This window comes from Harmonia axyridis, chromosome 5 (assembly GCF_914767665.1).
Source record: "Harmonia axyridis chromosome 5, icHarAxyr1.1, whole genome shotgun sequence".
NCBI classification, from domain to species: domain Eukaryota; kingdom Metazoa; phylum Arthropoda; class Insecta; order Coleoptera; family Coccinellidae; genus Harmonia; species Harmonia axyridis.
Genome location: NC_059505.1, coordinates 36823285 through 36850057, shown reverse-complemented (window position 1 = coordinate 36850057; position 26773 = coordinate 36823285). Strand labels below are relative to the sequence as shown.

Genomic DNA, 26773 nt, shown 5'->3' with positions numbered 1-26773 from the left:
CTGAGATATGTAATCTTCCTTCTAAAACAGTCTTACAAGAACATTTAAAAGTTGATATTGTTGTAGATCCTTTATCAATTATTATTTTTTCTCTAATATCATGAGTATCTGCTGAGGCGACTGTAAAAACACATAATAAAATTACTGTCTTACAACCCTGCTATTCCTAAAATGTTTGTTTTTTGGATAATAGATGAATCTTTATAAATTACAATGAAGTCATCTTCTATATTATATTCCTGTTATTTGAAGTTGCTCCTAAATATCGAAAATATTCAGTTGCACTGAGAAAAATTTAATTATTGTTCATCATATGTTTTCTGAAATACTTGTTTACAATGGTCTTCTCTACACATGAAAACGAATGCTCTAAAGGACACAGCCTACCCTTGAAACGGAAATAATAAATGTAAGTGAAAAATTCAAATATTTTCACTAGGACTAGATGAAAATAGATTGATGATAGAATTGGAATCGTTAATTCGGAGTGCATTTCGATGTTCATCATTCATTAGTGTTTTCACTCATCTCTATTACGGCCATTTGCACCATTTGCCTAAACATTGATTAAAATTTAAACGTCGATTAATTTCTGATTTCTCTTAAGAAATCATAGAGTAATCAACGTTTAAATTTTTAATCAATTTTTAGGCAAATGGTGCAACTGGCCCTAATAATAATTATACAGGGTGTTTCCTAAACATGCGGCAAAAATTCAGGGGGGTTGTTCCTTGGACTATTCTAAGAATATTTTGTCCTTTGATGATTTTTGAAAAACCTATTTGTTTCGAAGATATAGGGGAAACAAAATTTCAGATAATAACATTTTATTATGAAAAATTACATGAAAATTCAACTCAACCTACAAAAACTGTTGAAAATGACCACCTCTAGCCAGCATACAACCATCCAATCTTCTCCTCATTGACTGCCGAACCCTTTCAAAAACACCAGGATCATTTCTTATTAAGTTACACCCAGCAAAACGAATTCAAATGAAAACCGTGTTTAATCTGTATTCCTTTACCATCTGCACTTATCAATTTTTAGTCAAAAAACTGGCCGTTTTTAGTAATTGGAATGTTGTTAAACAAATTTAAAAATAAATTGTACCTACTTAGTAAACACAGTGCGGTACGCATTTTTATTTAAACTATCATTAATTTTAAAAATATGAAAAATGTTGTTCGCCCTGTATCTTCGAAACAAAGAGGTTTTTCAAAAATCATCCAAGGACAAAACATGCTTAAAATAGTCCAAGGAACAACCTTGAATTTTTGCCGCATGTTTAGGAAACATCCTGTATATTAACCAACTTGAACCTGGGTAAATGTCCAATGGGCGAACCCATAAAAAAAAAATTAGCTCTATGGTCTATACATTCGTCTCAATTTTGTAGAACCATAACATAATATTTATTAATTTATAAATTTCTATGGGTAGAATCCAACATAAATAAAATCCCGATAGTATTTTAGTTGATATTTCAGTTTGCACAAAAATGGAGAATAATTGTGAATCAATGGATACTTCTGATCCAAGGAGGGTTTCTTCGGTAAAGAAAATTTATTAAATATTCTTTTTATAATTATGATGAATAGTAAAAATGCATATAATATCTTTTTTATTTTAGTCTTCATTCCAAGGTGGTACTCAAATGATCGAAAAACAGCTCACTCATAATCAATTGGAAAATCTTTATGAAAGCTTAGGAATAACTGGAAATGAATTCAATAGGGTAAGATTTGAAGCAATACACCTCAGGAGTTCGAATGAATTAACTGTAAAAGATGTTATTGATTATTTTTCTGTCCATAATCCTAAGTACGTAGAATTGGTGGATGATCAAAGTTTCAATATAGTATGGTATGATAGGTCCAGTGCGGCTGTGGCTTTATATTCCCTATCACAAATTGTTAATGATACACCTGTAAGAGCCACTGTGCAACATATGTTTTGCAACATGAAAATACCTCCTGGTAACTGGCTAATAGGGAAAGGACATATCAACTTGAGCTCTGTTATATTACGGTTTTCAATGAAAAGTGATGCAAGACCTCGTACAATGGAAGTTTGTAGCAAGTATTCAAGAGATAATAAGCAGCCAGTATATTCTGAACCCATTGATAAAAAAAACCCTTGGGGTAATTTATCAAAATTTTGGGATGAAAAATATGAACTCTCAGGCAGGGATCAAAAACGTCAAATGGAACATGACCCTTCAAGACGAGTACATCTAAAGGGCAGACGACGTAATAATCATTGAAAAATGTTTTCAAATGGTCTAAGAATTTTTTTTACAATTGTATAATATTTGAAGAACCTGATGTTGACCCAAAATAAAAATTCCTAATCAAAAAAACAAGAAATGTTGAATTAATTATTTTGATAAAAATAATATAAGATTTAAGTGGAAAAATTAAATGGAAAGACTGATGTATTTCTGAACTTCATATTATATCTACTTTTTAATTATTTATTTTTACTATTCCTAAGGCGATAAGTACTCCTCATTGGCTCATGGAATTCCTATCAAACCTTCTTCTGGTTCTCTATTAACATGATACTATACTGCTGAAGTACTCTTGTTCATGAGATATTTTAATTAAAGTTAATTTAGTCTGATAAAGACAACTTTGTCCGATTGCTCAGTTACTTGGCGCAAGTTCACTTTGAAATGAATAAAAACAATATTCTACGACAATTGTTTCGTCATGTGGGTATTGCTGAATAGTGATTTACAAATGTTTGGAAAGTATAAATATAATAAAGAAGACTAACAGGGGGCGACAATTTCAGTAGAGGGAATCAGTTTATTTTATCATTTATTGAACTTTTTTTTTTATGATGGGTACCTATTTATTTCTTAAATTACTGAAAGGTTGAGTCTGAATGTTTAAAATTTCAAAATTATGTCCTGTATCTAATAGATGTTCTGCACAAGTGGAATTTCTTTTTTTATCAATTTTTCATATTCCTCAATTCTTGTCTGGAATAATCTTCAAGTTTGGTAACATATTCATATTGGCTAGTACCTTAGACTATATAAGTCTAAGGCTAGTACCACAGATTAACTGATGTAACTCCCAATTTCGTGTTATTAGATAGTTAGATTAGAGGTTGAGTAAAAGTAGCTATGCTTAACTTCGCCTCTTAATATGTATTTTTCTTTTCTTTAATAAAAGCAATTCATTATTATATTTTATCTTCATTAATTTTCCTTAAGAATTATGTTTTTTTTTTTTTTATTTAAATTAACGTGTCTCAGCAGCTAGGCCATTGACACAAGGTACAATGTACTTATCCTCTAGGTATAACAAATAATACAGTACATAAAAAATTCACAAAAAAGGAAACATTGAACTAAAATGATAACAATCAAATTTGATTATACAGTTGACAATCTTTCAGAAATTGAATTGATGCTTCGATTTGAGTTATCGAGGTGAGATTTTCTCTCAGATTATCTTTTAGTCCTATTCGACGACGGAGCTCACCATAATGTGGACATCGAGATAGAAGGTGTTCCACACTTAAAAAGGTGTCAGAACAGTGATCGTACATAGGAGGTACATTTGATTACATCAAGTAGCCGTGTGTCAGCTTGGTATGTGATATCTCCTCATACAATTTGGTCTTTTCTATTGAGAATGAATTTTATCGGGGAATCAATTTCAGGTTGAATTGTATGTAGCTTGTTATTGCTGCTATTCCAATTATTTTATTTATTTTTTTATATGTTAAATATTATAATTTTGATTCATCTTCAGATACTCAACAACTTTTCCTGTTTTTTGTCCTTTGTATGTTGAATAAATATATTTATTTTTATTTGGGTTTTTGGATGTACTAAATCTATTGATTTTTCATACTGAGCATTGTACAAAAGTTTCTTCATAATTAAAACGTTGAAAACATGATTGGTTTGACGATGAATATATGGTGCTATATGTATGTGTTGGTTTTGGATAAACAGCAAAGTCATATTTATTTTTACTTATAATCTGGTAATAATTTTAAATCTAATGATTTAATGGAGCTTTGGCTTTCAAAATGAAGAAAGATTTCATCCAATGAAATAAACAAGCTACCGTGATGAAACTTATATACCAAAATATGTGCAAAGTTAATGAAAAGAATTATTTGATAGGTTGTTTCTCTTTTCTTTCAATATTGATGAATCACTGAAAAAAATATGTAAAGTATATATCACCCACGGTTATCGAAAAAATTTATTTATTTTTATTAAAGTGAACACTATGTAACACAATAGATTTCTGGTATCTTAATAAGGAAACTCACTGCATTTATTCAGAAAATAAATAGCCACTTAGAACACCCAATTGTTTCTTCATTGCAGTAGTATGATGATTAGAAATTGGCTAGTTAGAGAACTGTCGACTGAGCAGTGTGAAGCTTTAACAAACTATGTTTTTCCATAATCAGTATTTCATGTGGGTGCTGAGAGAAGAGTTTATTCTCAATTATATTTGATTAATGTATTTTAGGCTCTTTGGAAAGTTTTTCTTCCATACTTTTTCGTCAAAGTTGAATTTGGTTTGTTATAGATGAATCAGATTTTAGATAGAATACCACTAGGTTGGCTTTATTAAATGAAGACCTTAATTTCACACAGATTATTTGCACTTCGATTCACTAGAATGTTTGACAACCCAAAAAAATTATTTCTTTTGAAAGAAAGGGAACGGTTTTACTCACAGAAAAACTCAAATTTATTTAAAGGTGTTTATTATCTTATACTAATAATAATTAATCCAACTTCTTGAATCCAATTACATTGGCGTACTCTCTGAAGCACTGTCGGCACATGTTCAGGCCGTATTTCCTGATGATACCGTGCCTGTTAGAACAAGCCCTGCAGGATCTGGATCCTTGTCCATATTTCTTTGGATGAGTGCACCATATGTTAGCGTGTCCCATTTTGATAGATCCGAATTTCTAAAATTGAAAAAAATGATTATCAAAGGTTATTTAAAAACATTCAGAAAAACTTACCTAATCTAGCACGTGCAAACTGAACCAGAGGTTAACGGGAAAGAAAGTATAATGAAGTTTGGCAGTTGTGGGATTGACGTAAGGTCAAAAATTTATATTCATAGAGTAATATAATTCTTCTTTGGAGACGTGATCATCATTTTCATTTTTCAAAACAGAATATATTTGATATGAATCACCATTGATATGACTTTTCTTCTTGCATTAATGTTTCAATTGAATACTACGAAATAAAATGTATTCAGTGATGAAATTTATAAAAGATCATGGAAGGGCTTAACTGTTCCTCAAGACAAAGAAAATGACATCACAGAAACATACAATACACATAACCACAATTTTTTGGATATGTCCATTTAGTAAATATACAATAATAAATATTTGAATTCTATGATGAAAACTATTAAACTTTCATACATTCTAAAATTCCGATTCTGTGTATAAAAATTATTGTAATTTATTGGATTCCACCGATCATGAGTCAATTAAACTTACTATTAAAACAAGCACTTCAAACGTTCACTTGTACTAGGGAAATGTTCCAACAAAATTTGGAAAAATTGATGAATCTGATGAACAAGACAAGTATAGATGATGTCAGAATAAATCCAGTCTTACTGAGTAATGTTATTTGGGAAAAACCCAATAAAGCACCTGCCACATATGTTCATATATATGAAGATCTCAATATCACTGTTGGTATATTTGTTTTGAAACCAGGATTGTTGTTACCCCTCCATGACCATCCGGATATGCATGGTCTAATCAAAGTAATACATGGCAAAGTGAAGATAACAAGTTACTCATTGAATACTGACAATACAGAAATATACAAAAACGAAAATACTGAAGTTTTTTCTGAATCAATGACTCCATTCATTGTGGAAAAAACTTCAGAGGTTATTGTTGATCCAAGCAATGTTTGTTCAATTTTATATCCTGAACATAAAAATATCCACCAAGTTGAATGCATCAATGGACCGGCAGCATTTATGGATATTTTGTCTCCACCCTATGACACTCTTAATGAACATGGGGAAATGAGAAGGTGCAATTATTATAAGGTATTGAATGAGCTGGCACCCAATATTTTCCAGTTACAAAAGACAGAATCACCTTCTACCTTCTGGACAGATTCTGCACCTTTTATTGGTAAACTGTTTGCTTGAGACTTAAGAACATTCCTTGTTAGTTAGGTGGTTTTTGTGTACAGTTATTTATTTAAATGCAAGTTACTTCATGTGCTGTGTTCCGATGTTATTAATTATTTCTTGGATAATTAAATATTGAGACTTATTTATATTGAAATATATGTGCTTAAATGAGAGATAATTCTAATTATATATAGAGAAAAACACATCATTACATTGCACTCTAGAAAAAAACTACTCTTTCACACTTGTAATTTAATTAGATGAATACCAGACAATTTCTGAAATTATCATCAAATAAAAAAATACTGTGAAATATATGGCTACATAATTCTCATTTAATTTCAATGATTTATCTTTATTACACCATGAAATTCACCTTTTTGAGAACCTATCCTTTTCTTCATACAAGAACCAATTAATTACTGATAAATAGTGTCTGAGAATTTGATAGTTCATTTATGGTGTACTTGAAAATAATGCTTATGTATTATGTTTGAATATAATATCTATTTCTTTTTTTCAATAAAAATACTAATTTTATAGCATATCAAGTGGAGACTCTGATAGGAATGACACTTTTATAATGCATAATTTATTATGTTCTTCTACAAATACAAATGAGAATTTACGATTGCAACTATCTATACTTGAGAATGATTTATATATGATATGGAGAACATTCATTTTCACATTTCGTGTTAGAATTCTCATTTTCAGTTTTTCATTCATCGTATATAGGTGTAAAAAAAAAAATAAGACTATTTTAAATTTTTATCATGAATAAAAAACTGGTACTTTTATTATTCTTTGGTAAGTATTTATTGAAATATACAAACCTAATATTTCTTTAATCTAGTCAAAAAATGGTTGTAATGAACTAAATATCCCTATTTCTACTAATATTAATTAAAATAAATTTTTGGCTGGAAGAAACTTTCTCAATAAAAAAATCTCAATTTTTGTTCTATTTGACATACTTTTTTAGAGTCGGCAGTTGAATTCGGATAGTTTTTTTTCAATAAGGCAAACAGAAAATAATAGTCTAAAAAGTCCTAAAAATTTATTTTGGGGAATAAATTTAATTTTGTTGTTCTTTAAATGTTTCTTTACAGTCTCATCACTTTTAACGATGGAAGCATGCAAAGCGTGTGGATCTGAATGTGAATCATCATGTGGGACACGGCGTTTTAGAATTTGTTGCTTCAGTTTTATGAAGAAAAGAAACGTGCCATTGATACCTAAATTTAAACGTCGAAGTTTCTTTTGGCAAACACCGATGCTAGAAGTTGATTTTAAAAATTAGACAAATAAAAAGATTAATGAAATTAAAATAATATTAGAACTAACATTTTTAATATCTTTAATTAACATTGTGAATTGAACATTATCATGAAATCTAAATTGTATTTTAAATCTGAACATTTATTGAATATAAATGAAACATCAGAAAAAGAATTTTTGTTTTTTTTTATAAAAATAAAAGCAACATATACAACATTATCATAAATTGGTGCATTCAATACAATTAATCCATCATCACAGGTCATTTTTGAAATGATTAGAAGCTTTTTTATTCAAGGAACGATAAGTACGTATTTATTGCTTTTTTTTACTTTCAGTTTATTTACAGTTTATACACAAAATTTCAAAAATTTACATAAATTTTTTTCATTATAAAAGAAAAACAAATAAAACAATTAAGATCAAAATCAGTCTTTATAATTGAAATATTTGATGTTTGAAGGACAACATAATGTTTCGAAATTTATTAATAAAAGTAGTAACAATGGTTTTTTCATTCAAGGCTATGTGGATATAATCTTTACTTCTCAAGAAAAATAAGATATACCCATACACAAGTTAAATTTCCTAAATTTTTTATAAGGTTTTAGTTGTCAATAGTCACTGTTTCTGGTAATTGCTAAGAACAGACTCAAGTATACATAGATAATAGTTTCAATAAGATAATTTTAGATTTGTTGTATTCACAATTTCATTGAATTCCTTAGGTTGCAAATTATTATTTTATTCATCAAAAATCTATGAATTAATTATCAGATGAAAAGACCATTTGAAAATAATAGCTGAAATATTTCTTCTTGAAAAAAAAAAAGAAATGTTGAACATATTCAGCCAGTCAGTGTACTTTTTTTCATTTTGATTGAACCCTATTTAAAAAACAAAAAAACTCTTCTCCCTCTTCATCAAATACTTCAAAAATTAGTCCCATAAGATAGAAAAATAAAATATTTCCAAATTATAAATTTTTATTTAGTTAAACCCTTTTCATTTCAAAGAACAAGAATATAAATAACTGATTTCTTCTCCCACATAATAAATATCACTAAATACTCAACATGGAATCTTCAAAGAACATTTTTATTTCATTTGAAACGATAACACCCATCAATTGGTATCGTAAGGAGTTTAATTGATTTACCTGATATAGCTTTTGTCAAAAAAGTTATAATAATCAAATATTTGTACTACCATTCCTCTTAGTTTTTCATCGTTGCAACAAATATTCCTGAACTGTGTATCCAAAATTAGTATATATTTCCTCTTATCATCATTAGACCAAGTTCATTGGAGTCGAATCATGAATACAGTCATGCAAATATCTGTTTAGATGACGTTGGAGTAAATATATTTATTGAAAAAGTTGATGTCCTTAAAATTACTCAACAGTTAAATAGTTCATACTTGGATTGAGATTATAAACTGAAAATGCAAATTAACGGTTAATAGAAAACAATAAACTGGATTATTCTGAAGACCTGTTGCGTATATAAGTCGCGATATTTGATTCAGTGTAGTCCAGAATTTTTCTTTGGCACTGTCTTATGTACTGTTGCTGTTTATGATAGATCTTGAAACATCCCTTTAGCAATATGAAAGTTATTCCACCCAAAACAGTTTTATGGAAATTAGACTTGTAATTATCATAAAATAGTTTCCCAAAGATGTTAGCAATAGTTGGAAGTAGCAAAGCTCCACAAAGAATTCTGGTAGCAGATACTGGATTTGATATTGGGGGTAGATCGTTTTCTCTTGAAGCTTCAGCTGGACCCACATCAATTCTGAAATGTATCAAACTATTGGAAAAAATACAATAAATATAACATTTTGCTTTTTTTATATAACCCTGTTTCTACTAGTACATAATTAGATACAAGAACTTTCCAACATACCTGAAGGGTAAGACATGCTTAACCAAAGGGAAATGCGGCAGACTGTTTCTAATAAAGTTGAGTACAGCATCTTCCCAGTTGATCATTTTACCGAGAACAAGTGCTACAGGTATTGCCGGTAGTCCAATCAGAAGAATAAGGGGGTCAGCTTGCTCCATTATAATCAATCCTTCTTTCTGACCTATTACCTTTTTCATGAGATAAATTATTAATTATAATATCCATAAAGAAATGAAGTGCTAAAAACTCTTCAAAGAAACACATTCAAATGAATTACAAATGTATATTCTTCAAAAAAAAAAAAAGCATAATTTGTTGTGTGCGATACTTACTTGCATTACTGTTATAGCACCATAAGTAACGGCACACCAATAAACCGCTCCAACAACTATGCCAGCAGCCAAAAATGGACAACCCTTATATATAAAACTATCTACTGTATCTAAAATTAAAACCAAAGTACCCATGTTTGGAAAAACTATAATGTATTCAGTTTGACATTGAGGGCAAGTAACCTTCCCAACATTGCCTCCTTTTTGTTTCTCATCTACCCATCTTTGAAGACATGCTTGATGCACCTAAAATAGCCTTATCAGAGAATCTGAGACATGTCTTGGTTGGTATGTATTCATACCCATTTAGTGGTTCCTTTGCAGTTGCATGGTTGCACCCAAGCAGCTTCTCTATCTTCCTCTTCAGTGGCAAAACAAACCCAACAATATCTCGAAGATTCTCTTTGACTTAATGGAATAACTGGGGGTTCATTGTCAGGAGAAGGCAGTGAATTTTGAGAACGTGTTTCGTTGTTCATACTGAAATCAATTCATAACAAAAAATTTTGAAGCAAACAGAGATAATGATTCAACGTTCCAGGTGTCAATGTGAAAAAATTATTGCATGAGCATGACGTTTAATTTGATTTTCGTTCTAGTTTTTCGGCAACAACTTTCGTTTTCGTTAGAAACGTCACTTTCATCAAAATGGAAAGTTAGTTCTTGTTCTCTCCAACTCAGACTTAACCAACCTCTGATACCGTACAATTCATAAAACGATTATGAAATCAAGCATGTATTGAATGTTATTTACCTTTCTCTAGTGGTGATTTTTCCATGTATTCAGAAAATGCTAATTATTTGGAAAGACTTGAAGAATCTTTAATAATTTTGTGGAATTTAATGGCTATCTATCTGTTTTTTCGCGATACTGCATTAAAAGGCTGCAATTTCTATGAGTTCATTTTGAATTTGAAATTCAGTGTCCACGTCCCTTTCAAATTTGAATATCATATTGTTGTCTCATGTCTAAAATTAATCTATTTCCTTTTAAACTTTGATTTTTTTTTCTAATGATAAGATTACAAGATCGCTACAAATTTGAGAAACATTATGTGCGAAGAAGAATACAAGTATTGAGAGAACAAGTTTTACTTAGGAAATTCGGGTATTTATTCTTTAGAAAAACTATTTCAAAAATTCTCCCGTCTACAGCAACAAATTTTTATCTGAAGAATAAACTCAAAAATGCCTTCAAGAAAATAGAAATGAATTGGTACGAGGGAAGGGTTGAATGGAAACATAATTTAAGAGCGGAACTACATAGCAATTTCGTTTTGAAGAAACGAACTTTCCAAAGATTGGCTATGTTTTATGTTAAGAAAAAGACAAAAAGAGTTAAAACAACTATTGCTGAAATTATGTTTGAGAAAAATTTCAAAAAACGCATATTAAAATCAAATTTCGATAACTGGAAAAATTTTGCTTCTATGAGAAAAACGGAAAAATTAAAAGAAGCAGTGGCAGATCAATTTTTCAAAGCCAATTTTCAAATCAAACGAATTCGTTCCTACTTTACGAGATGGAAATTATTTATATGGAATCGAAAAGCCTTAAATCTGAAAATAGAAGAAGCTTTTAGATTTTACATAGTTAAATTGAAGAGTCGAGTATTCAACGCTTTCTTTTCATACATTATTTATAAAAGAATGAGAAGAGATCAAATCGAACGTGCATCTCTGTTTTATTCCAATAAATTGAAAGAGAAAATGTTCAACAAATTGATGTCATTTAAAATGCATAAATCTTTCCAAAGAGACAAGATTGAATTTGCTAACAACTTCTATCGCAAAAAATTGCTCAGACGTTCTATGAATTCCTTTTGGAGAAATTTAGAGAGACGACTCTATAAGAAGGAACGTTCAGCCATTTTCGTTGAACGTAAATGTAAACGAATGAAAAAATATTATTTTCATTATTGGAGAAAATATGTGGGCGATAAAAAGATCGAGCGAAGAAAATATTCAATGGCAATCGGATTATATGAGATTCGATGCAAAAAAAAAATTTTTCGCAAACTGAAAATTTATCGCTTGTATAAAAAAAGAAAAAGAGAATATCAGTCAATAAAATTGCTTCAGATAAAATCTATTTTCGAGAGAAGAATATTGATTATTTGCTTCAATAGGTGGAGGTCTTTCACTTATAATAAAATCATAAAAAAGGAAAGATTTCAACTGGCTCAAGTTTATTATGATTCTCTATTAAAAAAATTGTTTTTCCACATATGGCTTGATTACAAAAATTACAAGAAAATGAGGAAAAGAAAAATGATCGAGTCCGAGTTATACTTTTATCGCAAGAGTTTATATCGGAATTTTAATAAATGGAGAAATTTCACTTGTGAACAACGGAAGTTTGCATTAAAAAAAGTTGAAGCGAAAAATTATTATCAGCACTGCTTGATAAGACAAACTTTCCAAATAATGATCAAATCTGCATTTCGTGAGAAAGATGAAAAACTCAATCGTTATTTAGAAAATGAAAAAAAATGTTTACTATTGGCACAAAAATATGGAAGAATCTGGAGAATGAAGACCAAACATTTCTGGCAACAAAAAACAAATAAGATATATCAGAAAGAAAACATTGAAATAAACTTTAGTCCGATTGAAGAATTGTTCCCAATTGCACAAAAAAGGGATAATTCACTACATTCTTTTGTTGATAGCCTTCCAGAGAGCTTCGTCTGGGATCCAATGTGTTTTGCAAGACCTAGAGTTCCAGATTATATGAAAAAATTTTACGAAAGCCTCTAATAATTCTACTAGTTTATATTTCTCATCAATTGAATAACTGAAATCTATTTTAAGATAATATAAATTTAATTTAATCCGTAAACTAAACATATTCATAGAATTAACTTGTTTTGCTTATGTCCATCATTCATGTTATGTTTTTATTACCGAAACTGCTGATTGGCAAAAAATAAACTTCAATATTACATTTGTTTTTCTATATTCAAAAATATAAACATAAGATAAATACAATAATATATAACGATTTACTTCTTCTTTCTCTTCCTATCCATTTCATTGAGTTCACATTGTTGGATGTTGGCGTCAGCAAATATCCTCTTAACCAATTCTTTTCTTTCTTTATCCATTCCGATCTGTTGAGAAATCTGAACCCTTCCAAGGAAAGCATTATCCCTTCTGATTTCTCTAAGGGCTCCTTTCTTTTCTCGCTTAATTTTATGAAGCAACTTATTATATTCTGCCTTTTCTTTCGATTGGTTTCGATGTGATTTTCTATCATATCTGAAAGTAAAAATTAAAACTCAAATTATCATTTCAATACTGTAAGTCCTTGAAAAAAAAAAAAAAATTTACGAGATCATTTGAGAAAGGGTAATTGTTAGGAGATTATGAGGACCAAATGGCCTTCAGAGAATTGATATAAGATGGTTTTGTCACGTTGAGTTTTTGGCTAAATATTTCAATTGATATGCAACTTCCAGTTATACTAGAAGATTGACATCACGTTGTTAATTTTAACGAACACCCTATATATTCTTGATATAGTATACATATGAATTGAAAATTGCCTTATAAAGTTATTGCTTGTGCAACTCTGCTCTAGGAAAAGAAATTTGCTCTAATGAAGAAGTGATTGCCAAGATTGAATTCTATTTCCTATTTCGAAAACAAACACGAATCTTCCTTCAAAAAAGGTATTGGAAAAGTTAGAGAAGCATCGGAGTACACTTTTGAAGCTGACTATGTTGACTAATTAAGTCGAATTTTCAAGAAAAAATGTATTTTTACTGGTTGGGTCTGGGACTTATTTAGTGAAGTGTTATAAACAAAGAAATACTTACACGTCCATAATGTTGGGTTCATATAATCTTAAAATTTTAGGTTTGGCTGCTTCCATCTGGAGGTACTTGAGTATTCTTTGACTTTTAGAATTTTCAATCAAATCAATAACAGATTTGATTTCATTTCTAACTTCTTCAGGATACATTTCTGACTTGATGAGCTTACAATAACTATATATTGGTTCAAATATTTCAAGATTGCTTGGATATTCTTTGAAATTTTCAAAAAATTCCATTGCTATTTTCAGAGTAGTGTAAACAGCCCTAACTTTAAATGATTCTGTAATTTCTTCCTCAACCAAGTCATCAACTTCCATTTTGGGAGGTAAATGTAAGGAGCAACTATTCTCTAGCAAAACTAAATCTGCCGATAAGGATTTGAATGGTGGTGAAACCTTAATTATTCTAACTGTAGTTTTGGGCACAGCCATATGTAAAATCCCTCCTAAAAAGGTCAAACATCCTGGCATGTATCTTTTGGATAATGAAGTATACTGAAAAAACATTAAAAAACAACTTATTAATGATTTCTATTACTATTCAAACAATGTATAAACAAATCAACAAATTATAATCAACTATGAACTTTCGTGAAATTCTAATTGATGCATGTGCAGTATACACGGTGATTCATAAATAATAATTGTAATTGGTTACTTACTTCAAGAACAAGTGTTGATAAAAACAGCCCAAAAGCTACATCCCGCCTTGTATGGACTCTGCAGTTCATAAACATCTTCTCCATAAAGACAAAACAGGGTGTTACTACTCTATGTTTGAAATCCGAAGTTGGAAAGAGAAGACCAACCAATTTCAAGAAAAATAGCACTTCCAGATCAGGATAAACTTTTGGTTTCTTGACATACTCCTCAAATTTTTCTCTAATGACTTCTTGAACGGAATCGTGGCAAATTTTTTGATTCATTTGAGCTAAATCAAATAAATGTGGTGCCAACTCATTGAAAATCGAAAATGCTTTTCTTATCGATTCTTCCTCAGTTGCTTCAGAAGCTATGTCATTTATGTATTGTAAGATGTACTTAAAAAGTATACCCAACTTTACTCGGTTTGCTTCTAAAAGACTAATATGATAACATTTTATTATTCTTTCTACGATTATACCTTGATTCACAGCTGAATGTTCACTCAATAAACTTTGTAGCTTTTCATCGTCCTCAGGAAAAGAGAATGTGAATGGTAAATCTTTACCTCGCTCTTCTTTATTTTCATCACTTGGTAACTCCTTTGATTTTTTCCCATTTACAAGAACTTTCTTTTTTTTAATAACATGCTCATCTTCACTTTCACTTGTTTCAGCTTTCAAGTCTGATAAATCATCTTCACTATCTGTTTCAGCTCCTGATTCTTCGTCATCTTCACCTTCTTCTGGCTCTTCTTCATTTTCTTCTTGTTCCTCATCATTTTCTTCTTGTTCACCTTCATTTTCCACTTGTCTCTCCTCACTTTCTTCATTATTTTCTTCTTCAGAAAGAGATTCATACACCAAATTATCCTCCAAATCATCTGCACTTCGATATTTACTAGGATCATCATCATCTACAGCCTTCATTCTTTCCAACCGTTCTGTTTCCAGCCTCTCAAGTTTTTCCTTTTCTTGTTTGGCTGTTTCTTCTTCACTTTTCAGAGGATCTGATGGATTACCTCGTGCTTCAAATCTCAATGTATTCATAATTTTATCAAATTCATCTGCCTCTTTTGGAGCACGTTTCATTATTTTATTACTTCGTAATGGTATTAAATCTTTCCATTCGGCATCTAGTTTTTCAGTCAAATCGTTGAGCTCTTCTTTTGTTTGTTTTTTTTCAGCCTTCCTTTTCTTTGATTCTGCAATGATTTCTTCCAGGAAATCTTTATGAGATTTTGTTCCATCCTGGTCTTTCTTTGTCAAGAATCCACCTCCAAAATGTAATTGTCCTACGAAATCCTTAGAAAGCTTTCCATTATCTTCATCATCCATTTCATCGTCCGACCTACAATCTTCAAATTGTTCGATTTCACTAATTGTTTTACCTTTGTGTGTTAAAATTTCTTCTTGACAAGCATATTCATCAACATCATCATTCAAATTGAAGATAGATTTCTTTTTGTATGCGTTTTGTCGTATAGCAGCAAATCGAGCAACATGTTTTTCTTCTTCGCCAAGAGACGGATCATTTTCACCAATTCTTCTATCCTTAAACACATGTGACTTATCACGATTCTTGAATTCTTCAAGTAAAGTTTTTTTCCTCTTATCGATTGCTTTTGCCCTTGACAATCCAGGGAAACCTATATTATTTTTGGATTTTCTTCCAAGTACCTTCAATCTTTCCTTATTTATATGTACTTCAAACGGGCTTCTATTAGTCTTGGCACTGTTTTTCTTATTTTGCACTTTTTCAGAAAGTACTTTCTTTTTACTCTTTGTTTTTGCCATTGTTAAATCAAAGAATGTATCAATAAACTATTTACTCATTACGGTCTGACACTCGTTTACGAAATTATTATTGAGGTTAATAACAAATAGGTTATATTGACAAATGAACTATTACATAGAATAAAAATTTCTTTTTCTTTGTATCATTTTCAAGAATAAACATATTGAATCATTTTAATATCAATTATAATTACATGTAATTAATATGCAGAATGATAAAATTTTATTATTTACATAAACAATTCTTTTCTTCAAAATTTCAAAAAAGAGTTCCGTTTATTCCTTTGTGAAATGTATCAGCAAAGACTAAGTAGTACCAAAGACTAGTAATCTGTGGTAGTAGTCTGTGGTAACTGGTATTAGTATTCTGTGGTAAATATAAAAATAATTTCAGAAAATTGTAAAGAACAGAATAATTTGAAAAAGATCTTAATTTGTAAAAGTTTTTACGAAAGTTAAAAGAATTATGCCACATTATCCATTTCAGAATACGAACTGTAAAAACTATTGAAAATGAACAATCAAACATTTGGTATTGGAAAAGCAACTAGACGAGGAATAAGAAAATGTAATAAATGTGGTGTCCTCAATGGAACCAAAAGTATGGTTTGTAAAAATAAAGAATGCGATATGATATTTAAAGATTCTACTGAAAAAAAGAAATCTATATCAGATGCTATTCAGTTGATAACAATGAATATACGTAAACTGTACTCTGTCAGAATTTCTGAACAAGGTTTAGACAATAGAGGATTTGTTCAATTGCCTTCAATACACTCTTTGAATCTGAGTAATAGCAACCAGTTCAATGAAGTGGCTCTATGTTTTGTGGATAATTGCCCACGACTACTTCAAAATTCGTTTTTGTCAAATGCATGCCATTCATGTGAACATATTGCTGCATCCCTCAAAAGTCATAGTATTGCTTCACCATTGCCATTAAAGCTAGATTCAATTTTAAAGCTCAAAGCTGCAAAGGAAATTCAAGAAAAATTATGGATGATAGCAAATGAAAATGACATACCTTTAGTACAGAGAGTTTCTAAAAATGTCATGGCAATAAAATGTCAGGTTACACCTAAACATCCACTTGGATATCTACATTTCATAATTAGTAGAGACCGTAATGATAAATTTGGTAAATTTTTTTGCGACTGCTCAGAAAACGGTAAGTGAATATATTCATTCGAAACACAAAATGTGTTCATTCATAATTTTCAATATTTAGAATCAAACCTGAAATGTTTTCAGTTAAAATTTATAAATGCATACATTATTATTTGTGTGTATGTGCTTTGGCAAGTGATCCTAAATATGCTCAAGAATTCAAAGGCTTCATTAACATGGAATTAGAAGGTAACTACAGATTCATTTAGTTTTTGTTCTTATGAAAAATAGAAGAAACATAAATAGTATACAAATTCACCATAGATACACAGAAATATTTTTATAAAATAAGTAATTAATTTGTATAATTCAATGAATTATTTGTGGAATGTGTATTTAAATCAATACCGATCTAATTATTCATTTCATGGATTAGAAGAACGAATTGCAAGTAATGTAAACAATCCAAAACGTGATCTTGATTCAGGTAAAATCCTCACAGCAAAACTTATTAGAAAAGTCCCTAATGTGAGTAGTGTATCTGAATTCTGTTTTTGCATGGATATTTGTTATAAAGTTTCTTAATATGGATTTATTGTTTTTACTAATCTTATAACATTGCGAAATTGATTCCTCGCATATCCCTTGTTGAAACATACTTTCAATATTAATAAAAGAAAATAAATAAAACACAATTTAAATTGTGAAACTTATAGTCAAGTGTTTTATTCATTCTCTTCTATTAATATTAATAATAATAATATAATAATAAAGGTTACTATTTTTTTATGTTAAAATTTCATTTTTATGTCCCTGGATTAACCTGTATTTCGATCTCTTGAATTTGTTTTTGGATAAATACAGTACAATTGTATATAGGTTGAAACGGTCATCAAAAACAGCAGAAGTAAAAAAAAGAAAAATGAAGGTAACTTCCACCCGATTATTCGAAGAAAAATCTGGCCAAAAATATACCCCATTCAAATCAACATAATGAACGATACAGAAAGCAATAATGAAGATACAAATCCTATATGGAGGTTTGATAATTGGCTGTCTTTTGTTGTGGAGTCAATGAATAAGCTTATGACTTTTGAAAATGCTGGTATTTTGAACAATTTGGTATATAATATTCCATGGGTGAGTCATAATAGTTTTCTTTGGAGATATATGGATTATCTTGGGACTGCTGATTTATTTTAGGATTTCTATCGGGCTTTCAGAAGTAAAATACCTTCAATGTATACTGTGGAGGTTCAATCCCCTTTGAAATATGAACTACTGCATATTATGAACATTAGTCATGTCAAGGAAATTTTTCACAGCTCTAAGGTGGTTTTTCCCATTTTTTTTTATGTTCCAGTTTAAATATACTAATTTTATAGGTAAAATTGAAAGTATCCAAGAGGTTTGTTCTGTCAGAGAATTCAGTGTATATGGAAATTGACGAGAATAGAGAATTATCAGAGGAAATCATGCCACATTTTATTTACTTCTTGAATGTTGGCCAGTTAACAGTGGATGATAGTGATAATACCAATAATTCTTTTACTATTGAATGGATACATAATTTTGATAATGTCGGAATTGGACAGCTGAAGTTGCAGTATAAATATGGACGGAAATGTTTGTAAAATGAGATATAAAATAAAGAATATTTAATGTTAACTCCACACTTTTTTATACATTTATTGATTTTTTCAGTTTCCGTTAGAAATGCAAAGAGACAATTTAATGTTCACTCACAAGTAAAAAACAGGAACACTGACAAGTTGTCTGCTTTTGTACACACGTTCAAATTCGTATTCTTTCAATTTTTTCTTCAATCTGCATGTAGATTTTGCTTCAATTAACTTTTTTAGTTGTCAGAAGTAAAAACATCTGCACGCTTGAAAGGTTAAATTTTTTCTCTTTAAACATATGTCTGCCATTATACAGGGTGAGTCCTAATGTTGTACATTAAATTTAACCAGAGATTGCTCCCACAAAATAAAATACTTTTCATTTACAATTTTTCAGAATTGTTTTTATATGATTTTTTAATTATAATTTTTTTTCTTAGTTGTAATGGTTTACAAGTTATAGCCTTGTCGATCCATAAAATTGTGCAGGTAGCTTGACAAAGCAAAGTGATTAAATAATCATTATGAGAGAATATAAAATTATTCATTATTGTTTCTCTCAAAATACACCATTTTGAAGATATTCAATATGAATGATAAAATCAGTAAAAATTCTACAAATTTACCTCAATTACGGATCCACCCCTAAGAAAGGAAATGCCCTGAACATAGCTAAAGCAATGTTGCCACTCTCTTTTTGTATAATCAAGATCATAGATAATTCACAAAATGATTTTTTTCAGTAATCTCATGGTTTATATCATACTCATAAAAGATGATAGAAATTAATTACCGTTTCAGAGGAGAATGGGTGTTTTCAAATGGGACACTTTATATTCTCCAACGCAGATTTTTCGGAAAGCATCTTGTTAACGATATTTCAAAAATTTCAACCGTTTTGAAGATATTAAGTTTTTCGACTTTCTAAAAGAGAGTAAGGGGTCCTTGAAGATTTCCAAGTCTAGTTCTCGAGATGCTTTCAGTGAACATCGAATTTGGGATACCTTGTACAAGACAGGTCGACTGGCTGGACGCACAGACAGACAGAATCGACCTCCAATTCTTCATTAGTGAGTGAACACAATCGTTGGAGACCACTTTCAGCTAAATTTATAATATGAATAATATAGATGTTTCGCCCTGGATCTAGGGTGAAAAAATAAGTTCTGAACAAAAAAATTGAATTGAATGAATTCACCTGACATGTGAACGTGTCAAAAATACTATACGACAAAATTAATTTTGAATGTCTAATCAAATTTTGTTGACAAACGCGAATTGCTATAACAAAGAATGGAAGAAGTACTAAATCCAGCAGATATATTGAATAAAAGGGAAATCTTGAACAACATTCTCATGATAGCCGAATTAGGTATAGATTTACAGCAAAGGTGTTCTTCCGGAGAAAAATATATTTCTTATTTGAAAGCTTCCTTCGACAGAGCCAATAAAACAGTACACACATTGAACGAATTATCCAAAAATGCGTTAGAACGAGCTAAGAAACTGGCTACCTTCACACTGCAAGAAACCTGTCCAGATGATCCCATTTATTCCGAGTACGAGAAAATTTTAGAGCTTATCGATAAACAATCTACAGAAGCGGAGTCCCCCCCAAATCTAGAAGCACCATGGAGCTCTGACATTCGGAAAATTCCAGATAGTACGTTGCACTTTTAAAAAATTATTCAAACAAAATTTCTTGCTCTTTGCTTCTAGAAAGTCAGCTTGTAACACCATGATCTTGTGTAAGCGTGTTAGCAACAAATATTCAAAAAAGTTGAAATGTCCCAATCTGAATACCCATTCCAAATTTCATGAAAATCTCACTATTTATTGAACAAATATTGAGTTTCCGGGAAAGAGTTGAAACTACTTTAAAAGTATCTACAACCTAATTGGAATATCCATACAAATTTTCATCAATAGTAGTGTTTGCTCAATCTCACTAAACTAACTAAATGAATATCCATACCAAATTTCATTAAAATTAGATGAGGAGGAATTTAGGATTTGCGGACACATACCGACAGACAGAAACGAAACCAAAATTGTTTGGGATGATCTGAAATGCATTTCGCTAGAAGAAATTTGAGACCGAAATTTTTTTTAACCCCAAAAGTGATCAGAAAGTCCGGAAACAAAAATTATTCTATAATTGCTCGATTCAATTTATTTTCTAGTTAAAAAAACCTTTGACCTCCCAACAACAAGCAGTTTGAGAAGTGTGAAATCTGATGTGGATGAAAAGTACCCTGAAAACTTATCTAAGGAATCTTTGATTGATTTGAATAATGTAGTCAACTTACCTCCTGTTCCTGAAGACATTTTCACAAGTTTTTCCGGGAAACCTACAAGATCCGCAAGCCTTTCCTCTTTGAAGAGTATTAGAAAAGTAAAACTGTTTCTTCAAAAAGCTGAAAGTTCTGAAGATGACGATAACAGCTCAGAAAATGAAGATCATGATTTTTCCAAACTAGTTTATGTATGTAAAATCAAATTTTTTCTTCTTTTCCTTAAAATATTTGATTCTAGGGAGATAACGAAGAATTAGCGAAAAGTTCAGGATCCTACAGTCCATCAAAAAAGTTGCTTTTAGGAAATATCAAGGAAGAAGCTCAAGATTGAGAATATATTAACAAAAACATTTCAATGATAGTTATTACTTCTGCATAATAAATAAATGTAATCAAAACGAATTATTAAAACTAATATTGTTACAAAAGTTATCAGTTGGATGTCTCGAAGTTCGTGGAATAGATTTTATACATTTGTATAATAAAAATATGACCAATAAAAATATAGAATAGAGCGAAGTACCGAAACCTAAAAGTTTAGATAAAACTACACCTAAGAAGAAATATAAGATAAATTTATAACTAGCTACTTGTCTGAAGCTGATTCTAGGAGGCAACCGTTTTGGTACTCTCGGAGACCCCTCCTTCGATTTATCATAGTTGAAAACTGTAATCGGTTGGCATAATAACTGCCTTACTAGTCTTCCCTTAAATGAGGGCTCATAATAAAGACGTTGAAAAACATGTCCAAACTGAAAAAATAAATCGATTAATAGAAATAAAAAAACCAAAAACATTGAATAACTCACTTGAATATTGATGCTAAGGGCTAAATGATACAGTAAACGAACCAAAAATGCATTTTCTGTTGACATTATCGGTAGTAAGTCAGGATCGCCCTCATATTTTATTCTATTTCTTCGCTCTTTCACTTTGGACGGAGTCAAGAAGCTGAGATCATCAGAAGCATTGAAACTATGGATAGAACTGCTACTATCTGCTTCTTTTTCTTTCAACTGCAACAATTAAATTTTATTCGATTCATGCTATGTATGATAATCTTGTTTTTCTTACATCACCAATTTCGAACATCTCGACTAGATTTTGCAGGGAGAATTCCAGATAGGAAGATACTTTCATTCTTTCGGCCAATGTGAATTCATCGTTGATATTACTTGTATCAAAGATGGATTTGAAAAAGCCCCAAATACCAGCGTACTGCTTTGCATGTTCTTGTTGTTTGACGCATATAATTTGTTGGGCTATCATAACTGATTGTGAAATGTGATGAGATACATCATAAACCTAAAAAATGTTACTATAATAACTCTCAACCGTTTATTTCATTAACAAGTCAATGATAGAATGTACAGGGTGTTTTCAAAGGTGTGCTTTTGATGAATTGAGAGGTCACCTTGAAGGAGCCTGTGAAGTTTATTTCAGTTAATTATTTGTGAATGTTTTTCTAATTTACTTTTATGTTAATTTGTGTATCAACATTTTAATCGTATTCATCACAAGATAATCAATTCTACATACAAAAATAGTGGGGGTTACTTAAGCATATCCTTCCCTGATAACTCTTAAAGTAGGTATTTTATTGAAATAATAAAAAATATAGGTTCTAATTTGAAAATCTTGAGTTTTGATGAATTTGAGTTGTCCAAGTTCATGATCTTATGAACACCCTGTACATTTTTGGTCCAAACCGCAAACAGCCATTTTTTCATAAGAATCCCATTAACTCATGAACCGTTAAGTTTTTACCCAAAGTATGGCATATTGCTGAAATTAGTATAAAAAAAGCTATCTAATTATGCAATAATATACTGGGTGTGCCATTTGAAATAAGGAAGTAGTTGTCAGTTTCTGGTATAACCGGAAGTTGTAAACATTTGAAAATATTTTGAGGAGAAAGATGATTGTCTCAAACCCCAACATGCAAATTTTCAGCTCAAGATTATGATTAGTTTTCCATAAACGTCTAATAGGCCATCCCAGTGAATCACCCTGTATAAGCGAGTTTTCGTGAAATGGTTGAAATATCACTTATCCTTAAGCTCAATAAAAAATGGTGTGTACTGAAGCCCTTCTACTAATAAATTACCTTATAAAATATTATTTTGATTACTAATAAATTAATAAAAAAAACCTTCGAAAACACCCAGGATATATTATCGAAAATAATTCATTAACTATATGTAGTATAAATTAATATTAATAAAAGAAAATAAATAAAAACACTTGGCTATACGTTCCACAATTTATTTAAATTGTGAAATAAATAGCCAAGTGTTTTTATTTATTTTCTTTTATTAATATTGAAAGTATGTTTCACCAAGAGATATGCAAGGAATCAATTTCGTATAAATTAATAATAAAGATATAAAAAATTTGATAGAGGACCTATTAATCAGTCTTACCTCTTGTGCTGGCGGCTTGGTGAAGAGAGGTTTATAATAGAAGTTAGGTCCTTCTAGTTCATAGATTTTCTGTCTCAAAATGCAAGCCCATTTCTTATCTCCATGAATATAACTGTTACACAAAATGCTTGAGTTGGTGCTATCAGGGGTAAACAATTGTTTAGCGTTACATTCATAAGTGTTGTTTGTTGTTGTTGTGTTTGTAGACCACATGCTTGTGTGTATAAGAGGTGGCAAGACATTGGACCATTGTGAATTATACCCATGTGAAGGTGAACTGTTATTTTCAACACAACGCTCCACTTCTTTGAGTAGTTCTGCTAGATTAGGTTGATTGAATACCTAGAAAAAAGTTATTGGTGGTGACTATATTAATTCTGTTTTTCTTTCAAAACACAATGACAATGTTTGCAACAGCAAAGAAAATTATTCGAAAAGCCATCTGTTGGTTACTTCATAAATTAAAGTATAGGTTAGGTTACCTTTCAAAAAACTACAAAGGCAAATCCAGTAATAGTTATTTATGTAATAAGTAGAATATAGATATTATCAACACAGGAATATGAAATTTTGAATTGTTTAATGATATGAGTATGTTAATGACATAGTATCCTATGTGTTACCTACAAGACTTATCTTATAATCATATTATTATTTGAAGAATTATTTGAGTAAAATTAAACAATTCAAACATTCTTTACAGAATTCATAAAATCAGCATTAATTTATCTAACTGTAAGCATTTTGTTGTTTGTTTTAAATTTTGATTTGTTTACTATACGTTTCATTGGACACTTGTGCGATAATTCAGTAATAAACATAGATAGATGAAGCATATGTCATTTTCAGTTAGCAAATTTTGTCCCCAACATGAACTATCAGATTTGACATGAAGTGTGCAGAAATGAAAACATATCAGTGATACGATATTTCACAAAATTCGCGAGTTTCTCCACAAAGAACGCACTTTTTATGTCCCATAGAGAATCAACGTTTCATATCAACTCAAAATATTTTGAGATGAATACCTAAATATATCAGAAATTCAGAAAACAAACTTCAAGCGCGCCAAATGACGTGAAACAACAGATGACATTAGAAGAGCAATAATTGCCTTTGATTTCATCAGGTAGATACAGAAAATAATAAATATTCTGCATACTATAAATTCGACGATTAGGAAAAGCATCAGGTTCCAAATATTCAAATTTGCATATTTAATTGAGAATCACTGAAATAAATATATTTCATTCAATATAATATACATTCATAACGATATAGTAAAATTGTGGATTTGAAATTATATCACAATCCGACAACGTAATCTAACCATGTTGGGGACATGTGAAAATTGCGTATATTCCCTCTATCTATGTTTATTACTCTATGATTTATTACATTAAGATTGGTGTCAAATCATAATCAAGTGACAGTTGTAGATAAGATTAATATCATATTCTACCTATGATAAAAACATTGATGAATTCCAAATCACTCACCTTTGTAATTCTATACAGCATAATTGCCATTTTAGGGCTTATTAAGTCAACACGAGTAAATCTCGGTAGAAGTTGTTGAAAAATGACTATGTAAGCTAATAGATTATCAACTATGAAAGGTAGCCATTCTCTCTCTACAGGACTGTTTTGGGAAAAAGCAATATCTTCAACATCCGGATTTGTTTGTTTCAGATTACTAAAACAATTTGAATGCATTCGTTCTGTGTATATTATTCATAAACAAGGCTTCTAATCAAATTAATAAAGTTATTTAAAAATGAATCAGACTCACAGATGTTTATTCAAGCTATCAGGAGGATATCTCCACGGTTGAATATATGTCAACCACAACTCCAATACAAGTCTGAATGATCCATCCAAAGGCCACCTATGGATTAGATTACGAATAAACACATAAAATTTTCCTTGTACCATAGGTATTGTTATTTTCTTCAATTCCCCCAAGTGAGTGTCATCTGCTTTGGCACTTGTTGCAAAAGCATGTATCTGCTTTATAAAAACCCTCAAAATTCTCATGTATTCTCCAGATGGAAGTTCGTTATAATGAAGACTCGGCTAGAATAAATTTAAATTATTGAAAATTTAAATGACTAATGATAATATTTACCATAGCTTGGGGATTATTAAATGAAGCATTCAAATTTTGAATTGGCTGATTGATTTGGTCATTATTCAACCACAAGTCTATAAACACAGTCAACACAGTTTCACTTCTCCAAATTTCATTCCTTGGGTGTTTATCTAGATTTTGATGGAATGCATAATCTTCTACAGTTTTTTTCCAAACAGATGGGGAGATAAGGGAAGGAACATAGTGTGGCCTAAAATTAAAATAGTGATTAAATCGGAATAAAGCCATTTTTCTTGCAATTTACCTATGAATTTGTGGCATAACTTGAAATGGATTCTTACCATTGTAATTTATTAATGGTAATATTGGTGTTTTTGGATCAGTTGGTAAAAAATGTAAAATATAATCACAACATAAAACATAATAAACTGTATTCCAAGAATAATTTACATTTGCAGGTGACTTCTGATGCCAAGGATTTATCAAATAGTATGCAAAATGAAATATGTAATAATCAAATGGATCTAAAAGTTTAACATTTAAGATTATTTGTAGGGAATGAAAAATTGACTCATATACTCACTTAATTTAAGCGATATTTGTTTGGATTGTGGAGAAATTTGTATAAGATCTGAATAAAACGGATGATTAGATTCACTTTCTAAAATAGTCCTTACTTTGAGCTGGAAAGAGATTTGATAGAGATAAATGTAATAACATTCATTGTAGTATTATAAAACTTACAGGTAAGTAAGATATAGGAAAATCATATTTTGTGGTGGTGTCTTTGAGGAGAGCATATATGCATTTGAAAAGGGGCCCACAAGGAGATAAAAAATGTCGTAATTGCTTAAAGTCTTCTCCTACACAATCAGGGGTTGTTCTGAGGCCCCAACCTGTTGTGCCTGCTTGAGGACCAAAAATATTATCAATAAGAAATGGAAAAATACTCTGTTGCTCTATAAGACTGGCCCTATCCAACAAAACTGTTAGTTCAGCACAACGAGTAGATATCGGTAATGTAAATGCATTAGTTACACGATTCTGGAATAAAAAATACGAATCAAAAATAAATCAAACAAAAAGTGAAATTTACTAACAAAAAAATTTTCAGATCCTTTAATTTGCATTTTTCTGGCTTTCATCAAAAAATTCTAAATAACTTTGTACAAGATTGTCTATTTCATTTGAATAAGCATCAAATGTTTTTGATTTGATTTGGGGTTATGTATTGAGAGCAGAGAATATTAATAAAAGAATTATGATTGAAAACCTGAGAAACT

At 30.2% G+C, this 26773-nt stretch overlaps 7 protein-coding genes across 11 annotated transcripts; 4 read left to right on the top strand and 3 right to left on the bottom strand.

Moving 5' to 3' along the window:
- The first annotated feature begins 1394 nt into the window (after positions 1 to 1394).
- On the top strand, positions 1395 to 2475 carry LOC123681183. The gene is made up of 2 exons (XM_045619427.1): positions 1395 to 1555; positions 1634 to 2475. The coding sequence occupies exons 1-2, from the start codon at positions 1502 to 1504 to the stop codon at positions 2264 to 2266; spliced, it is 687 nt and encodes a 228-aa protein (XP_045475383.1). The 5' UTR covers positions 1395 to 1501; the 3' UTR covers positions 2267 to 2475.
- A 2849-nt stretch (positions 2476 to 5324) lies between these two features.
- Positions 5325 to 6509, top strand: LOC123681182 (2-aminoethanethiol dioxygenase). Its single transcript, XM_045619426.1, has one exon. The coding sequence runs from the start codon at positions 5493 to 5495 to the stop codon at positions 6183 to 6185; it is 693 nt and encodes a 230-aa protein (XP_045475382.1). The 5' UTR covers positions 5325 to 5492; the 3' UTR covers positions 6186 to 6509.
- A 997-nt stretch (positions 6510 to 7506) lies between these two features.
- LOC123681181 (E3 ubiquitin-protein ligase MARCHF5) lies at positions 7507 to 10589 on the bottom strand. 3 transcript variants are annotated; one of them, XM_045619423.1, is made up of 5 exons: positions 10448 to 10589; positions 9996 to 10173; positions 9694 to 9939; positions 9362 to 9549; positions 7507 to 9250 (listed from the first exon to the last, which is right to left on the bottom strand). In XM_045619423.1, exons 2-5 carry the CDS (start codon positions 10170 to 10172, stop codon positions 8935 to 8937), a joined length of 927 nt encoding a protein of 308 aa, XP_045475379.1. In that variant the 5' UTR covers position 10173; positions 10448 to 10589; the 3' UTR covers positions 7507 to 8934. The 3 variants fall into 3 exon arrangements, with proteins under 3 accessions (XP_045475379.1, XP_045475378.1, XP_045475380.1); XM_045619424.1 differs by lacking the exon at positions 10448 to 10589 and having other exon boundaries at positions 8420 to 8891; positions 8948 to 9250; positions 9996 to 10368; XM_045619422.1 differs by lacking the exon at positions 10448 to 10589 and having other exon boundaries at positions 9996 to 10367.
- Positions 10590 to 12634: 2045 nt separating this feature from the next.
- LOC123681180 (nucleolar protein 14 homolog) lies at positions 12635 to 16012 on the bottom strand. 2 transcript variants are annotated; one of them, XM_045619421.1, is made up of 4 exons: positions 14951 to 16012; positions 14175 to 14899; positions 13514 to 14007; positions 12635 to 12953 (listed from the first exon to the last, which is right to left on the bottom strand). In XM_045619421.1, the coding sequence occupies exons 1-4, from the start codon at positions 15948 to 15950 to the stop codon at positions 12698 to 12700; spliced, it is 2475 nt and encodes an 824-aa protein (XP_045475377.1). In that variant the 5' UTR covers positions 15951 to 16012; the 3' UTR covers positions 12635 to 12697. The 2 variants fall into 2 exon arrangements, with proteins under 2 accessions (XP_045475377.1, XP_045475376.1); XM_045619420.1 differs by having other exon boundaries at positions 14175 to 16012.
- Positions 16013 to 16306: 294 nt separating this feature from the next.
- LOC123680651 (uncharacterized protein C2orf42 homolog) lies at positions 16307 to 18725 on the top strand. Its single transcript, XM_045618649.1, has 6 exons — positions 16307 to 17118; positions 17202 to 17306; positions 17494 to 17585; positions 17937 to 18197; positions 18261 to 18389; positions 18443 to 18725. Exons 1-6 carry the CDS (start codon positions 16464 to 16466, stop codon positions 18689 to 18691), a joined length of 1491 nt encoding a protein of 496 aa, XP_045474605.1. The 5' UTR covers positions 16307 to 16463; the 3' UTR covers positions 18692 to 18725.
- Positions 18726 to 19619: 894 nt separating this feature from the next.
- LOC123680224 lies at positions 19620 to 21408 on the top strand. Of its 2 annotated transcripts, XM_045618017.1 has the most exons (4): positions 19625 to 20051; positions 20109 to 20342; positions 20863 to 21164; positions 21215 to 21408. In XM_045618017.1, exons 1-4 carry the CDS (start codon positions 19973 to 19975, stop codon positions 21305 to 21307), a joined length of 708 nt encoding a protein of 235 aa, XP_045473973.1. In that variant the 5' UTR covers positions 19625 to 19972; the 3' UTR covers positions 21308 to 21408. The 2 variants fall into 2 exon arrangements, with proteins under 2 accessions (XP_045473972.1, XP_045473973.1); XM_045618016.1 differs by having other exon boundaries at positions 19620 to 20342.
- LOC123680222 (sphingomyelin phosphodiesterase 4) lies at positions 21298 to 26715 on the bottom strand. Its single transcript, XM_045618013.1, has 11 exons — positions 26591 to 26715; positions 26235 to 26534; positions 26074 to 26173; positions 25795 to 26014; positions 25527 to 25740; positions 25191 to 25474; positions 24899 to 25094; positions 23400 to 23741; positions 22051 to 22281; positions 21786 to 21992; positions 21298 to 21728 (listed from the first exon to the last, which is right to left on the bottom strand). Exons 1-11 carry the CDS (start codon positions 26633 to 26635, stop codon positions 21369 to 21371), a joined length of 2499 nt encoding a protein of 832 aa, XP_045473969.1. The 5' UTR covers positions 26636 to 26715; the 3' UTR covers positions 21298 to 21368.
- Between the last annotated feature and the right edge of the window lie 58 nt (positions 26716 to 26773).

Coding starts and splice junctions, on each gene's coding strand:
- LOC123680651 (XM_045618649.1), top strand. CDS start 16,464: ATGAACAATCAAACATTTGGTATTGGAAAAGCAACTAGACGAGGAATA. Junction 17,119..17,201: donor TTGCGACTGCTCAGAAAACG/GTAAGTGAATAT, acceptor AAATGTTTTCAG/TTAAAATTTATAAATGCATA. Junction 17,586..17,936: donor TTATTAGAAAAGTCCCTAAT/GTGAGTAGTGTA, acceptor AATTGTATATAG/GTTGAAACGGTCATCAAAAA.
- LOC123680222 (XM_045618013.1), bottom strand. CDS start 26,635: ATGAAAGCCAGAAAAATGCAAATTAAAGGATCTGAAAATTTTTTT. Junction 21,993..22,050: donor AGATGTTCGAAATTGGTGAT/GTAAGAAAAACA, acceptor TAATTGTTGCAG/TTGAAAGAAAAAGAAGCAGA. Junction 21,729..21,785: donor CCCTTAGCATCAATATTCAA/GTGAGTTATTCA, acceptor TTATTTTTTCAG/TTTGGACATGTTTTTCAACG.
- LOC123681183 (XM_045619427.1), top strand. CDS start 1,502: ATGGAGAATAATTGTGAATCAATGGATACTTCTGATCCAAGGAGGGTT. Junction 1,556..1,633: donor ATCCAAGGAGGGTTTCTTCG/GTAAAGAAAATT, acceptor TTTTTATTTTAG/TCTTCATTCCAAGGTGGTAC.
- LOC123681180 (XM_045619420.1), bottom strand. CDS start 15,950: ATGGCAAAAACAAAGAGTAAAAAGAAAGTACTTTCTGAAAAAGTGCAA. Junction 14,008..14,174: donor TATCAACACTTGTTCTTGAA/GTAAGTAACCAA, acceptor ATGTTTTTTCAG/TATACTTCATTATCCAAAAG. Junction 12,954..13,513: donor GAACCCAACATTATGGACGT/GTAAGTATTTCT, acceptor TTTTACTTTCAG/ATATGATAGAAAATCACATC.
- LOC123681182 (XM_045619426.1), top strand. CDS start 5,493: ATGAGTCAATTAAACTTACTATTAAAACAAGCACTTCAAACGTTCACT.
- LOC123680224 (XM_045618016.1), top strand. CDS start 19,973: ATGGAAGAAGTACTAAATCCAGCAGATATATTGAATAAAAGGGAAATC. Junction 20,343..20,862: donor CATTCGGAAAATTCCAGATA/GTACGTTGCACT, acceptor TTTATTTTCTAG/TTAAAAAAACCTTTGACCTC. Junction 21,165..21,214: donor ATTTTTCCAAACTAGTTTAT/GTATGTAAAATC, acceptor ATTTGATTCTAG/GGAGATAACGAAGAATTAGC.
- LOC123681181 (XM_045619423.1), bottom strand. CDS start 10,172: ATGAACAACGAAACACGTTCTCAAAATTCACTGCCTTCTCCTGACAAT. Junction 9,940..9,995: donor GCAAAGGAACCACTAAATGG/GTATGAATACAT, acceptor AGGCTATTTTAG/GTGCATCAAGCATGTCTTCA. Junction 9,550..9,693: donor GTGCTATAACAGTAATGCAA/GTAAGTATCGCA, acceptor CTCATGAAAAAG/GTAATAGGTCAGAAAGAAGG.